General features: G+C 40.1%; 1 protein-coding gene across 1 annotated transcript; it reads left to right on the top strand.

Annotated features, from left to right (window-relative positions):
• The first annotated feature begins 350 nt into the window (after positions 1-350).
• On the top strand, positions 351-8,897 carry LOC106606985 (uncharacterized). The gene is made up of 2 exons (XM_082968976.1): positions 351-938; positions 6,692-8,897. Exons 1-2 carry the CDS (start codon positions 581-583, stop codon positions 7,570-7,572), a joined length of 1,239 nt encoding a protein of 412 aa, XP_082825102.1. The 5' UTR covers positions 351-580; the 3' UTR covers positions 7,573-8,897.
• Positions 8,898-15,639: the final 6,742 nt, after the last annotated feature.

The raw sequence follows: 15,639 nt of genomic DNA, 5'->3' as shown, positions 1-15,639 counted from the left end.
AGTTGATTGACAAAGTCATGAAAAATTTTATAGAATTGAATAAACCACATTTTGGCCTTGATAAAAGATATGTCTCTGGGGTCAAAATGATCCATGTCAGAAGTATGGTTCAATGCAAATATGTAGTGGGTGTAAAGTTTGTTTTAAATTCTCACTCATTAAACACGAATCAGTCAACACATGCTTCTCTTTGAACGACTTAATATAATATTAAACTTATATGAAGTAAATGAAAAATACACTTTTGGTTCCTCAACTGCGTTGTCAACTCCAGTCAGCAGATGGGGATGTGCGTCTTTTAGGTTCAGGCGATGCTGCCAGTGTGACGTATAATCTAGTGGACGGGACGCTCCTTCAACAACAACAGCTAGTCAGACACCTCGGTAGCTTTCTAGCAAACACGCTCTTTACACAGTTTTTGGTGTATATTAGTCGCTGTGTATTAAACACACTTCTGTTGTATTTTCTTGTTGGCCCATTTAATTATATATTTACGATGTTTGTCAGCTAGCTGGTTTGCTAAGTTAGCTTAGAACTAGGCTAGTCGCTAATGCTAGCTAGCTAGCTAACATCTCCGACCATGAGTTCACTAAGCTACTCTCCTCCTGATAAAGAAGAGGAGGTCTGCTGGGCAGAGAAGGAAACTGTTGTGAAAGAGGAGGAGGAAGAGAAAGATATCACACTACAAAAACAAGTAGATAGTGAGGCTGTTACCGTGAAAGAAGAAGAGAAAGACGTTTCAGTGAAAGAGGAGGATGCAGTTTATGGAGTGAAAGAGGAGGAGGGGGAGATGACTGTTACATCGAAAAAGGAGGAAGAAGAGGAGGAAACTGGATATCTGGGCTCGGTTTCCCAAACGCATCTTAAGGCATCCAATGGTTCTAACGATGAACTTAGCCATAAGATGGTTTTGAGAAACCGTTCCCTGATTAACACTAGTAAGTACTTTCTTAAATACAGAGGCACAAACTCTGCAGTTGTTGAACTAATGTTTGGTGTTAAAGCGGAAATCTGCAATTGCTACGTCCATATTGGGACTTAAATTATTTATTTATAGCCATTGATTCTTGAAGAATATAACACATGCCTCATGAGCTTAGTTCAACTGTTGTACCCCATCAGATCCCCAAATAAGCTTTTTTTACTCTAATGTTTAGAAACAATGTAAATCAACACTGTATCGCCTCAACATGGTTAAACTATAATGTTAATATCATGGATGGTCAGTCCTTGCATCCATAGGTCTGTCTATGAATTTGAAAGTAGTTACATTTCTCCAACCCCATCATCTTATTACCAAAACAGTGGTGGAATTACAGCTTTGTTATTGTTTGAACTGCAGATTGGTTGATTGATTGCGTGGCTTTTTTAAAGGCGCAACCTAGTTTTAAAACACAAACAAAATGGCAGCCCAGAGACCTGAGCTGTGTTCGAATAGTCATACTAACCATACAATATATTATGCTTATTTGTCATAGTATGGATATAGTTAGCATGCCAAAGGTCCCCGGATGTTGTACTACATTCGCCAAAATACGAAGTATACATGCAGAGGACACTATTTCTGTGTTTTTAGGGCCCAAAATGCAATTCTTCAGGAAATGGGCGTGGCTTCAACTATTTTCAGATTTGAAGAAAATGGCGGAAAATATGCAGCTGAAGTCCGAGAGCCGATACAAATTCATTGCTTCAACTTATTATGACAAATGTTAAGAAAATGTTGAGCAATGTAATAAAGTAATGACTTCTCAAATAAGTTACGTTACACATTGTTAGCTACACTATCCTTACAAACCGCATAGCATATCTTTATAGCCGTATGTAGCAGTATGTCAGCTAGCTACCAAACATTAGTTGGCTACTTATACATCAAACTTGACAGTATATTAACTATATTCTATCTAACTAACTACCCCGCGTTTATTGACTTGATAATTCACGTCATCCTTAGCCAAGGGGTCATGTGCGTTCTCAATGGACATTGTTAATTCGGGTGCTTTCATAAATTCACTCTGGCTATCTACTCTGATTTCAGAGCACTCTCGTCTGAGTACCAGAGCGCAGAATCATAAATTACTAGCGCTCAACACCCGTTGAATATGTCCAGGTGTCAGTAAATGTAGGCAAAAAAAGCTCAAGTTAAATTGTTGCCAGCAGCACAGTTACAGTCACTCTGGATAACATGAAAACTGCCTAACAAGCTCTGCTAGGGCAAGTAAAATGGTAAGAGTGAGGTTTTCTGTCATTTGTGTCTAGCAAGCTATCCAACGTTAGCCAGTTAGCTTGGGTGCTCTACTGTTCTTGTAAGGTCAGAACGCTTGGATCGACCCTACTCCTCAGCCATATAGTATTTGTTTACAAACAGTGGCCTTATATGAGCTTATGTTTTGGTTTCTGGTGGGTTAATACAGTTGAAACATTTGAGGCATTTATAAGTGAAATTCTTCAAGAATCAAGGGTTATATAGTAAATGGGTGTTTCTATAACTGCCAGTGAAGATTTCCTCTGGGGGTCAAATTGTTACAGCTGTTGATAAGTCATTACATAATATTCTGGCAATTATTTTCATGCCATTACATTGAAGGCGGATGTAACAATGTTGGTGACATGCTGCTCTCCACAAGCGTTCTATACACTATTAGTTTGTCTATCTTACTGTCTGCTATTTTGTATTTTCTTACAAGGTGTTGCTAAAATAATGTTAGCCGCTAATTGCTAGTTAACAAACTAGCTTGCTAAATGTATTTAGAGTCAAACGTAATTAGCTAATACTGCCTGGTACCAGTGCTGGTGTAGGCTTAGATAAGCATGTTTGTGCTAGAGGTCGACCGATTAGTCGGAATGGTCAATTAATTAGGGCCGATTTCAAGTTTTCATAACAATCGGAAATCGGTATTTTTGGGCACCGATTTGCCGATTTTTAAATATTTTTTTACATTTTTTATTATTATTATTATTATTATTTGTTTAAATTATTTTATAAACTAGGCAAGTCAGTTAAGAACACATTCTTATTTTCAATGACGGCCTAGGAACGGTGGGTTAACTGCCTTGTTCAGGGGCAGAACGACAGATTTTTACCTTGTCAGCTTGGGGATTCAATCTTGCAACCTTAGGGTTAACTAGTCCAATGCTCTAACCACCTACTAGTTAACTACACATGGTTTATCTAGCCTGTCCTGCGTTGCATATAATCGATGCGGTGCGCATTCGCGAAAAAGTCTTTCTTAAAATCATTACACAAGTATATATTTTTAAACCTGCATATTTAGTTAATATTGTCTGCTAACATGAATTTCTTTTAACTAGGGAAATTGTGTCACTTCTCTTGCAACAGAGTCATGGTATATGCAGCAGTTTGGGCCACCTGGCTCGTTGCGAACTGTGTGAAGACTATTTCTTCCTAACAAAGACAACCAACTTCGCCAAACGGGGGATGATTTAACAAAAGCGCATTTGCGAAAAAAACACAATCGTTGCACGACTGTACCTAACCATAAACATCAATGCCTTTCTTAAAATCAATACACAGAAGTATATCTTTTTAAACCTGCATATTTAGCTAAAATAAATCCAGGTTAGCAGGCAATATTAACCAGGTGAAATTGTCACTTTTCTTCCGTTCATTGCACGCAGAGTCAGGGTATATGCAACAGTTTGGGCCACCTGGCTCGTTGCGAACTAATTTGCCAGAATTTTACGTAATTATGACATAGCATTGAAGGTTGTGCAATGTAACAGGAATATTTAGACCCGTTAGATAAAATACGGAACGGTTCCGTATTTCACTGACAGGAAAAACGTTTTGTTTTCGAGATGATAGTTTCCGGATTCGACCATATTAATGACCTAAGGCTCATATTTCCGTGTGTTTATTATATTATAATTAAGTCTATGATTTGATAGAGCAGTCTGACTGAGCGTGGTAGGCAGCAGCAGGCTCGTAAGCATTCATTCAAAACAGCACTTTTGTACGTTTTGCCAGCAGCCCTTCGCAATGGATTGCGCTGTTTATGACTTCAAGCCTGTCAACTTCCAAGATTAGGCTGGTGTAACCGATGTGAAATGGCTAGCTAGTTAGCCGGGTGCACGCTAATTGCGTTTTAAACGTGACTCGCTCTGAGACTTGGAGTAGTTGTTTCCCTTGCTCTGCATGGGTAACGCTGCTTCGAGGGTGGGTGTTGTCGATGTGTTCCTGGTTTGAGCCCAGGTAGGAGCGAGGAGAGGGACGGAAGCTATACTGTTACACTGGCAACACTAAAGTGCCTATAAGAACATCCAATAGTCAAAGGTATATGAAATACAAATGGTATAGGGAGAAATAGTCCTATAATTCCTAAATAACTACAACCTAAAACTTCTTACCTGGGAATATTGAAGACTCATTTTAAAAGGAACCACCAGCTTTCATATGTTCTCATGTTCTGAGCAAGGAACTTAAACGTTAGCTTTTTTACATGGCACATATTGGACTTTTACTTTCTTCTCCAACACTTTGTTTTTGCATTATTTAAACCAAATTGAACATGTTTCATTATTTATTTGAGGCTAAATTCATAGTATTTATGTATTATATTAAGTTAAAATCAGTGTTCATTCAGTATTGTTGTAATTGTCATTATTACAAATAAATGTAAAAAAATCGTCCGATTAATCTGCACCGGCTTTTTGGGCCTCCAATAATCGGTATCGGTACCGGCCTTGAAAAATCATAATCGGCCGACCTCTAGTTTGTGCAGTTGTATCTTATCAGAGAGGAATAAGAGAAATATGAATATGTTGTCTAGCTAGCTGGCTACATGAAGTGAGAAAACATGTAATGTAACATCTAATTAGAGTCATCTGGAAACAGTGACCAACACTTTGGTTCCTACCATGTCTTCTTCTTCTCTGAGGGATAGATGAGGATTCCAGTGCCACCACCCCGCTGACCAGATGCTCTCGGGGTATGCGAGAACACGTGGTCAGACGAGGATAGAACAGTAGGAGTAGCAGTGTTTTCTGTGGTAATCCATGTTTCCGTCAGCACCAAGAAGTCGAGGGACTGGAGGGTAACATAGGCTGAGATGAACTCTGCCTTGTTGGCCACAGACCGGCAGTTCCAGAGGCAGCCGGAGACCTGGAACTCCACGTGGGTTGTGCGCGCAGGAACCACCAGGTTAGAGTGGCAGCAGCCACGCTTTTGAAGCGTTTGTATGGCCTGTGCAGAGAGGAGAGAACAGGGATAGACAGACACATAGTTGACAGGCTACAGAAGAGGCTACGCTAATGCAAAGGAGATTGGATTGAAAATTAGCTAAACAACTGGGGAAGCGAGAGAGCAGGGCCTCCCTCACTAACTAGTTATTCAATGTTTCCAGGAATAGGCTCAAACTTGGTTTATTTAGCTAGATAACTTGGTTCAGTATTCTTCCGTGAAACCCACCCAGTGCACCGTATCCTATGATGCCGTAGCTAACTAGCATGCTAGCATCCAATAACACACGGTTAGCACCAATACTTGGTTACAACAAACTACCAATGGATCATTCGTGTCCGTGTCTAGTTCCTTTCATAACGCAGAAGTAATTAAAGACAGTTATGCCATGCTCCACGTTGGATCCAACCTCCCTAAACAAATTCATGTTTATAATGTGTTATTGTCTGCTTGATTTACAGTAGGGTCTCGTTAGTCTGTTTGGACACAGAGATACTTAGCTCATAATGTGTAGAGAACTGTTCCTTGATGGATAGTCTATTGTACAACACACAGAGCTATTTTCCTTTATTCAGGACATTTAGAATGACAACACATTACAGAGTAGCCTAGTGGGATTATTCACAAAATTATCTGGTGATCAGGTTATGAAATGTCACCTAAAATACATTTTATTTTCCATGTTTCACCTGAAATATTAAATGATTTATAGTCCTAGGTCTATGTTGTTGTTAGGTGAAGTTATGGGTCCTACAGTAGGTCTATGTTATTGTTAGGTGAAGTTATTGGCTAATTTTCAGGCTGATGGACAAGCTAGCCAAAGAGCATTTTACTTGTTGAGGTATAAAGCAGTTGATTTGCGGCAAAAACACAAGCGATTCAAACGAGCCTTACAACTATAATCCAAAGTAATGTGAAATGTACTCATAAGCAACGTGGAAATGGAGGCTTTTTTTAATGGCAGCCTATGAGAACTCCCCTGAGTTTTCCCCCACGGTGGTGAATTAGTGAATAGACACAGAGCTTAATGTGAGTTTCCTTGAGTAGCACTCCTGATCTTGCGCTGATAGTGCGCTGTAATATTCAGAACACATTGTGGAATAACTAAAACCTTCGTCCAAAACTAGTGGTTTCCGCATTAACAGGGAGGAGTTTCTACAACCAAATTGCGTTTGCATCGCCCTCCTGCCGTAATTTTAGCAAACACAGAATGGGCCCATATTGGAGACCAAAAGTCGTCTGGCACACTGCCTAGTGTTTCAACAACTTCAATAACTTATTTCTAGCCTACAATCATCGATGTTACTACTAATATGAAAATATGACTATTGTTGCTCATTTGACTGTTAAGACAACTGTCATATAATTTAACAGACGTCAATTGTTGTACAACTTCATGACTATGCTCTGGGCATCACCTTTTACCTCAAATAAATATTGGATTTCTGCAGTTGTGGGTCTTTAACCATCTGTATGACTTTGTCATTCACACAGGAGAGAGACGGGACTATTGTGGATCCTCTGGGGCGCCTCAACAACATCATGATGCTGATGAGGCAGAGAAGAGTCTCTCCAGATCAGAGCTCCTCAAGAAACATCAGCAGAGACCCACAGGGAAGAAATCTCATTGCTGCTCTGACTGTGGGAAAAGTTTCAAATCTTCATCAGAACTTAAAATACACCAGCGAGTACACACAGGAGAGAAACCTTATAGCTGTGATCAATGTGGGAAGAGTTTTGTTCAATCTAACAATCTGACAGTACACCAGAGAACACACACAGGAGAGAAACCTTATAGCTGTGATCAATGTGAGAAGAGTTTTGTTCAATCTAGCAATCTGACTACACACCAGCTGACACACACAGGAGAGAAATTTCACCACTGTTCAGATTGTGGAAAAAGATTTTCAAGGTCACATGCTTTGAAGATGCACCAGAAAATACACACAGGAGAGAAACCTTACAGCTGTGATCAATGTGGGAAGTGTTTTACTCAGCTAAACAGCCTGATAGTACACCAGCGGGTACACACAGGAGAGAAACCTTATAGCTGTATTCAATGTGGGAAGAGTTTTTCAACATCTAGCATTCTAAGTCTACACCACAGAACACACACAGGAGAGAAACCTTATAGCTGTGATCAATGTGGAAAGAGTTTTACTACATCTAGCTATCTGACTATACACCAGAAAGTACACACAGGAGAGAAACCATATAGCAGTGGTAAATGTGGGAAGAGTTTGACTACATCTAGCCATCTGACCAGACACCAGCAAGTACACACAGGAGAGAAGCTTCACCACTGTTCAGATTGTGGGAAAAGTTTTTCAACATTACAGACTTTGAAGCAGCACCAGAGAACCCAAATGTACTAGTACAAATGTACTAGAGCATGACATTGGGGACTGGGCCCCGATCCAACAACATGCCTATCTAGTGAACCCTGAAACGAGAGAGAAGCTCTGTAGTGAGGTGGAAAGTTACTACGGATATTGCAGGAGTTTCCTCTTGAAATCAGACATGTCTGTGGTAAGGACAACTTGGTTGCTGATTGTCTCAAGGGTGAGCAGTCGAAAATATTTCCATTTAGCCAGTGAGTTGTCATGGATCAATTTATTTTGACTGCACGTTTTTCCTTATTGGAGATGAGTTTTGTTTGGGCTCGTTCCAAGGGGACTAGAGTTCTAGAAGCTAGTGAGTTTTAGGAAGATGAGAGTTCTAGAAGCTAGTGAGTTTTAGGAAGGCAAGAGTTCTAGAAACTAGTGGGGGAAAAATGTTTTCGTTTTTAATTGTTAACAGCCAGTAGACACCATGTTTATACTGTAAAAGGTGAAGCATAGCAGTTGATTATTATGTGAAATAGAAGTTATTTTGGTGGTGCGCAAACATATCTAACAAAAATATAGGATATATTTGTTGTCTTAAGGTTTTTACAGGCTTTGGTTTTTCCATTTATGCTTTGAGGTTGGACTTTAGCTCGTTAGCCCGTATAGCTCGTTAGCACGTCTAGCTCCGTTAGCATGTCTAGCTCGTTAGCACGTAGGACGCACTGATTGGTGTCACCTCGTTAGTCAGTATGTGTTACACCTGTGCTGGCTTGTCCATCTCGTTAGTGGGAAGGTGTTTCACCTGAGCTGGTCCAGGTTCTATTTAAGAGTGTCTGGCCCAGTGCTCCAGTTGTCTTGATAGATGTGGAGCGTCAACACCTTTAGTTGCTCCACCTTTTTGGTTTGCTTCCTGTCTTTAAGTTTGGTGTGGGTTTTTCTTTTGTTTGCTTCTTGGGCAGATTTAGTGGGTCTCATGGTGGGTGTCTTTTAGGTCCCAGTTGTTGTTACTAGTCAACTTTCAGTGGACACCCCCATAGTGTCTTTCAGAACCCCTCCTAAAACCCCACCTGTTTAGTTGTGGTTGTTGTCAATGACTCTTTGTTAGTTCCCTCTTCTAAGTGACATTTCTGGTTTTCTTGTTGGGGAACATAACAACAAACAATGGAGTTATATTTTGGGTTGGATATTGCATCATATTGTTATTTTAATCAAATGGCATTTCCTTAGAATGCTTAAAATGCTCATTAGTCTTCCATTTAATCTTGTTTTTTATCCTTATGTTTGTTGTGTAGTAAATGTGAGTTTTTCATCTTCTTTTTTCTGTGAAGCCATGTCTGAAATTTGCTATATAAATAAAGCTTGATTTCAACATATTGCGAAACAAATGAACCCAATGACTGACCAATCAACAGACTCTTGCAAAAGCAACACATATTTTGGGCAGCAGGGAGCCTAGTGGTTAGAGCGTAGGGCCAGTAACTGAAAATTTGCTGGATCGAATCCCCGAGCTGACAAGGTAAAAATCTGTCATTCTGCCCCTGAACAAGGCAGTTAATTCACTGTTCCCCTGTAGACCATCATTGTAAATAAGAATTTGTTCTTGCCTAGTTAAATACATGTTATTTTTTTTAACAAAAAATATATATCTTGGTATGAAAAACTGTATAAATGAAGTATATCAAAAATAGTGCATGTTGAAATCAACAATACATCAAAGGATTCAACTATTAAAAACTGAAACAAACAAATGGATCAAACAGATCAATCCCACTTTTCCAGCCTGCTGAAGGCGTGGTGGAGTGGTAAACACCACCCCCGGCTCTACCAGGGGCTTGAGGTGGTCTCCCACAGCTCTGATTATGTCATGTTCTGTGGGCTTGCTGTTCCATTTCTTGACTGCCCCTGCAACACAGAAACACATTTAGTCATATTAAATAAAACACTCAAAGTAATGGATATGGAGCATCTATGGCCTCAGTTACACCTGGCACCTAAATGTGACATTTGTCATCCAATTACTCCCAAACTGCATTAGGTTCAGATCTTCCAGGATGGGACTATGACATAGTCTGGATGCAGTCAGGCCACTGAATATGCATAAGCAATGTAATGACATGGGGTGAATGAGTGGGGTAAAGTATATTTTACACATGACCTTCATAATATTAAAGAACAAATGTGTGTGTCTGAGGGGAAATTACCTTTCATACAGCCAAAAGGGTTGAGAAATCACATTAATATCAGTGGACAATTTGCACTAATGTAAATAAACATAGATGATGGAACATATTCCCTTTTGCTGACGTGATGAACCGCTAAGGGGACATAAATATTTAACATCTAAACCATGTGTGACCTCACCTCTCTGGCTGTAGAAGTGTTCTTCCTAACCAGTCCCTCAACAGCTCTCTGACTGAGCTCCACCCTCACTGGGTCTTCAGAGGAGAGGAAGGCTGAGGAGCAGTGCCGATTTTAACATGTAAATCTTGGTGGGCAAACACAGCACTAAACAATACATTAATTGCACTATAACGGTGACAAACGGTGCCCACAGACTGTTAACGCCTACATAAAGCTGTCCCAACGCAGTCCCAACATCTTACCACTGCAACACCTGTCTATCAGTGGATCCTTGTCTGGCAGTTCATTCAGCTTCATTTACTGACTTTAAAAAAACATAGCTAATATGGCTGACTTGCTTAAACAAATGTGGTTTCTAATGACAATTGAGATGTACAAACTATGGCATAAGGGGACGACAAGCAGATAAGAGGCAATCCGTAATTTCGATGAAGACATTAATGAGCGAGCTAGGACGGACGTAGTCAATATAACTATTTGTTTAGCACTTTTGAAATGTACAGTGACAGAATTCAGAACATGGGCTGTTTTTACAGTGTCCTCCCTGTACACCAAGTCAGAACCGTAGGATAAATAAAGGGGGCATATATGCAGACAATGAAAGCTCTTACAATATTCAACAATTACATTTCTCTAAAACAGGTTATAGGCTACATGTGCACCACCAAGTCAGAACAGTAAGCAAAATTAAGAGGGGAAAATAGACCAAATTATTAGGGTGAGGCACATGGGCTACTAACATCTTACTACACAACATACACTTAGTATTACTTTCTTAGCTACAGTATACATATCTCTGGCATATTACATCATTTATGCAGCAGCATACAATATATTTTTGGACTCACTGTGTTGTTCTGTGCTCACTTGAACAGGAAGGTGTCCTTCGTGGGCAAATTGTGTCATCAAAGTCTGTCATTCTCTGGATTTATGGTGATTTCAAGACAACTGGGAACTCGGGGGAAAAACAAGGTTGAATCCTGATGATGTCAGTGATCTTCAGGTTGTAGCTCTAGAAAGAGGCCCGAGTTCCGGATTTACAATTCCCAGTTGGATGACCGTTCAAAACGTATTTTCCCAGTTGGAGCTAATTTTTTCCCAGTTGTCTGGAACTCACTGAAGTCAAGTTTTCATAGTTCCAAGTTAACAGTTGTTTTGAGCGTGGTAACAAATAATGCTTCATTGACAATTCATTAATATTGGGTTTGATTCTGACACTGCCAGTGTACCAGGTGGACATTGGGTTTGATTCAGACCCTGCCAGTGTACCAGGTGGACATTGGGTTTGATTCAGACCCTGCCAGCATGGGCAGAAATGTATTCCAAGGTCAGTAACTTAGAACCACAGAACCACCCCAGACCTTTCATGCATGACTAAAAATACCTAAGTATTAGATTTACTGCCATGGTCTAGTATGTCACCGCCTCAGACACCATTCACAATGCTGGCTGAGGTACGAGTAAAACATGACATATTATTTCCTAACCATTCACAATGCTGGCTGAGGTACGAGTAAAACATGACATATTATTTCCTAACCATTCACAATGCTGGCTGAGGTACGAGTAAAACATGACATATTATTTCCTAACCATTCACAATGCTGGCTGAGGTACGAGTAAAACATGACATATTATTTCCTAACCATTCACAATGCTGGCTGAGTACTCGTACCGAGTAAAACATGACATATTATTTCCTAACCATTCACAATGCTGGCTGAGGTATGAAGAAAACATCACATATTATTTCCTAATTGTAAAACAAATCCCCACTCCTTAATCAACTAGTCTCTCACTGTTTAACCAGAATAACATGAGTTCTGTCCTTTAGACTGTTAGACTGTTAGTCCATAATCAACTAGTCTCTCACTGAGACAGCTTTGATGGCCCAACAAAAGAAAACAGTATGTTTCTGCCGGCCAATGTGATAATTCCAGTACAGTACATGTGTAGAGGGATAATTCCAGTGCAGTACATGTGTAGAGGGATAATTCCAGTGCAGTACATGTGTAAAGTATGTAGAGGGATAATTCCAGAACAGTACATGTGTAAATGGTTTAGAGGGATAATTCCAGTGCATTACATGTGTAGAGGGATAATTCCAGTGCAGTACATGTGTAGAGGGATAATTTCAGTGCAGTACATGTGTAAAGGGTGTTGAGGGATAATTCCAGTGCAGCACATGTGTAGAGGGATAATTTCAGTACAGTACATGTGTAAAGAGTGTTGAGGGATAATTCCAGTGCAGCACATGTGTAAAGGGTGTAGAGGGATAATTTCAGTGCAGTACATGTGTAAAGGGTGTAGAGGGATAATTTCAGTGCAGTACATGTGTAAAGGGTGTAGAGGGATAATTCCAGTGCACCTGTTATTGACTGGAGACTTAAAATGCTGAAAACAGGTCACTAGCGGAATGACAACAACATGGCTACTTGTTAATGAAGAGATGGAGAGGGAGAGAGAGGTAACCATATACATTGCACATGGACTGTAAGAAATCCTGAATGTATTGAAATGCCTGAGCTCGCTGGGGCTGTGGGGCGGCAGGTAGGCTGATGGTTAGAGCGTTGGACTTGTAACTGAATGGTTGCAAGATCAAATCCCCGAGCTGACAAGGTAAAAATCTGTCATTCTGCCCCTGAACAAGGCAGTTAACCCATTGTTCCAAGGCCGTCATTGAAAATAAAAATGTATTCTTAACTGACTTGCCTAGTTAAATAAAGGTAAAATAAAAAATTGTTAATTCATAACCCATAATTTATACCTGTTAATTTGTCACCCAACATTTATACCTATTAGTTCATAACCCATCATTTATACTTTTTGCTTGAAAGGGGCAGTTCAGGCAGGCTGGCACGCTCCCTGACCTTACTCAGCAGGAACTAATGGGGATCCATAATAAACCCCAGGAGAAGTAGCTGCTGTCTTGGCAGTAACTAATGGGGATACATAATAAACCTCAGGAAGAGTAGCTGCTGCCTTGACAGGAACTAGTGGGGATCCATAATAAACCCCAGGAAGAGTAGCTGCTGCCTTGGCAGGAACAAATGGGGATCCATAAAAAAAAAACAGGTAGAGTAGCTGCTGCCTTGGCAGGAACTGATGGGCATCCATAATAAACCCCAGGAAGAGTAGCTGCTGCCCTGACAGGAACAAATGGGGATCCATAATAAACCCCAGGAAGAGTAGCTGTTGCCTTGGCAGGAACTAATGGGGATCCATAATAAACCCCAGGAAGAGTAGCTGCTTCCTTGGCTGGAACTAATGGGGATCCATAATAAACCCCAGGAAGAGTAGCTGCTGCCTTGATAGTTATTCAATTTTAGAATAAGGCTGTAACGTAATAAAATGTGGAAAGAGTGAAGGGGTCTGAATACTTAACGAATGCACGGTATACCACTGGCAGAGTTTTCTACCATTGGCAGTTTTGTACACAGTCACGTGATGCGTGGCATAGAAAAGTCCAATCTTAGGAGAGTACATGGGAGCCACTATACTGTGTGTCTGCAGGTGTACAACTGGTCAAAACCACTGATACAGGAGCCCCTCCACCCTTTGGTGGGACGGACCATGTCTACAGAGAAACCTAGATTTAAATACTTAGATTTGTGTGTATTGGATATATGTTGTGAAATTGTTAGATATTAATTGTACGATATTACTGCACTGACGGAGCTAGAACCACAAGTATTTCACTACACCCGCAGTAACATCTGCTAAACATGTGTATGTCACCAATAAAATGTGATTTGATTTTGATTTGAAATAAACCAGTACGGAGAAAAAAAAATTATGAAATGTATGCGTTCACTACTGTAAGTCGCTCTGGATAAGAGCGTCTGCTAAATGACTAAAATGTAAAAAATGTAAATGTAAACATCCTATATTTGAAAGGTGCTTTTGGCTGGGGTCAAAATGACTCCAAGGGATTTGAATTTGTTAAAGGTCCATATTGATACAGAAACACTAAACCATGATTTCGATTTATTAAGAACAAGTTGATTGACAAAGTCATGAAAAAATGAAAGAATTGAATAAACCACATTTTGGCTATGATAAAAGATATGCCTGTAGGGTCAAAATGATTCATATCAGAAGTATGGTTCAATGCAAATGTGTAGTGGGTGTAAAGTTTGTTTTAAATTCTCACTCATTGAACACGAATCAATCAACACATGCTTCTCTTTGAACGACTTAATATAATATTAAACTTATATGAAATAAATGAAAAATACACTTTTGGTTCCTCAACTGCATTGCCCACTCCAGTCAGCAGAAGGCGTCTTTTAGGTTCAGGCCTTGCTGCCAGTGTGACGTATAATCTAGTGGACGGGACGCTCCTTCAACAACAAACAGCTAGTCAGACACCTCGGTAGCTTTCTAGCAAACATAGCTACAACATTCACGCGCTTTACACTGGTTTGGTGTATATTAGTCGCTGTGTATTAAACACACTTCTGTTGTATGTACTTGTTGGCCCATTTAATTATATATTGACGTTGTTTGTCAGCTAGCTGGTTTGCTAAGTTAGCTTAGAACTAGGCTAGTCGCTAATGCTAGCTAGCTAACATCCCCGACCATGAGTTCACTAAGCTACTCTCCTCCTGATAAAGAAGAGGAGGTCTGCTGGACGGAGAAAGAAACTCTTGTGAAAGAGGAGGAGGAAGAGAAAGATGTTACAATACAAAAACAAGTAGAGGGTGAGGCTGTTACCGTGAAAGAAGAAGAGAAAGACGTTTCAGTGAAAGAAGAGGAAGACGCGTTCAGAGTGAAAGAGGAAGAGGATGTTACTGTAAAAGAAGAGGGGGGTGCAGTTTTTGGAGTGAAAGAGGAGGAGGGGGAGATGACTGTCACATTGGAGGAAGAAGAGGAGGTTGGAGATCTGTTTAACACCAGTAAGTACCATCTCTGCAGTCGTTGAACCAATATGCAGTAAAGGGGTTCTACACTTAAATGTTGTTCTGTAGGAATGGCTGAAGCTACACTGTAACGTGTTGAACATCAAGAGTGGACCATCAACAAAACGTTAACAATTGATCAAATGCATCCAATGACATTGCTTGAAATACTGTAGTCCTCAATATCTCCTATTAGATTAGCCCAATATGTTCTCTTAAAGGGGCAATCAGCAGTTGTTACATCCATTTTGGGACTTATACATTAATGATATGTACCCATCTGTTTCTTGAAGAATTCACTTATAAATGCTTCATGAGCTTAATTCAACTGTCGTATCCCATCAATGTTTGTCAGTAAATATAAACAAACACTGTATATCCTCAAACCATGGTTAAAACTAGAATGTTGATATCATGGATGGTTGCATTTCTCCAGCCCCATCCCTCAGCTTTTTACCGAAACGGGCAGGGAGTATGCTTTGTTATTGTTTCTACTGCTGATTGCTGCCCCCGTTACTCCTCAAGGTCCAAGGACTGTATGTTATTTTCAGAGGTAGACTGGCTCTGGCAGCTAAAATAGTCAAATATTCCATCTGAATGTGAATCGATTCTCAATTGCGATACGTTTCTAGAAACATAAATCGCTGTACTTTCATGTCACATCAAAATCATTTCAATTTCTCTCACATCAAAATAATTTCACATAATACTTGCATATCACATCCAAATAGGTAACCAGTAGCAACGCCTCATACCGTCCTAGATGGCAGTAGTGCCTTGTGGTCGAACCAAATTAGTTTCTCATCATCTCTCCTCCTTCCATCAGGCTTCTTTTTCTTCTTTGGACTTCATA

The sequence above is a fragment of the Salmo salar genome, chromosome 02 (genome assembly GCF_965601325.2).
Source record: "Salmo salar chromosome 02, fSalSal1, whole genome shotgun sequence".
Classification (NCBI taxonomy): domain Eukaryota; kingdom Metazoa; phylum Chordata; class Actinopteri; order Salmoniformes; family Salmonidae; genus Salmo; species Salmo salar.
Note: the sequence above shows the minus strand (reverse complement) of the source record. Positions and strands in the feature narration are given on the sequence as shown.

What these genes read in the sequence shown, in the direction of transcription:
- LOC106606985 (XM_082968976.1), top strand. Translation starts at nt 581, where the DNA reads ATGAGTTCACTAAGCTACTCTCCTCCTGATAAAGAAGAGGAGGTCTGC. An exon ending in CCGTTCCCTGATTAACACTA is followed by an intron (nt 939 to 6,691) that starts GTAAGTACTTTC and finishes TCATTCACACAG; the next exon opens with GAGAGAGACGGGACTATTGT.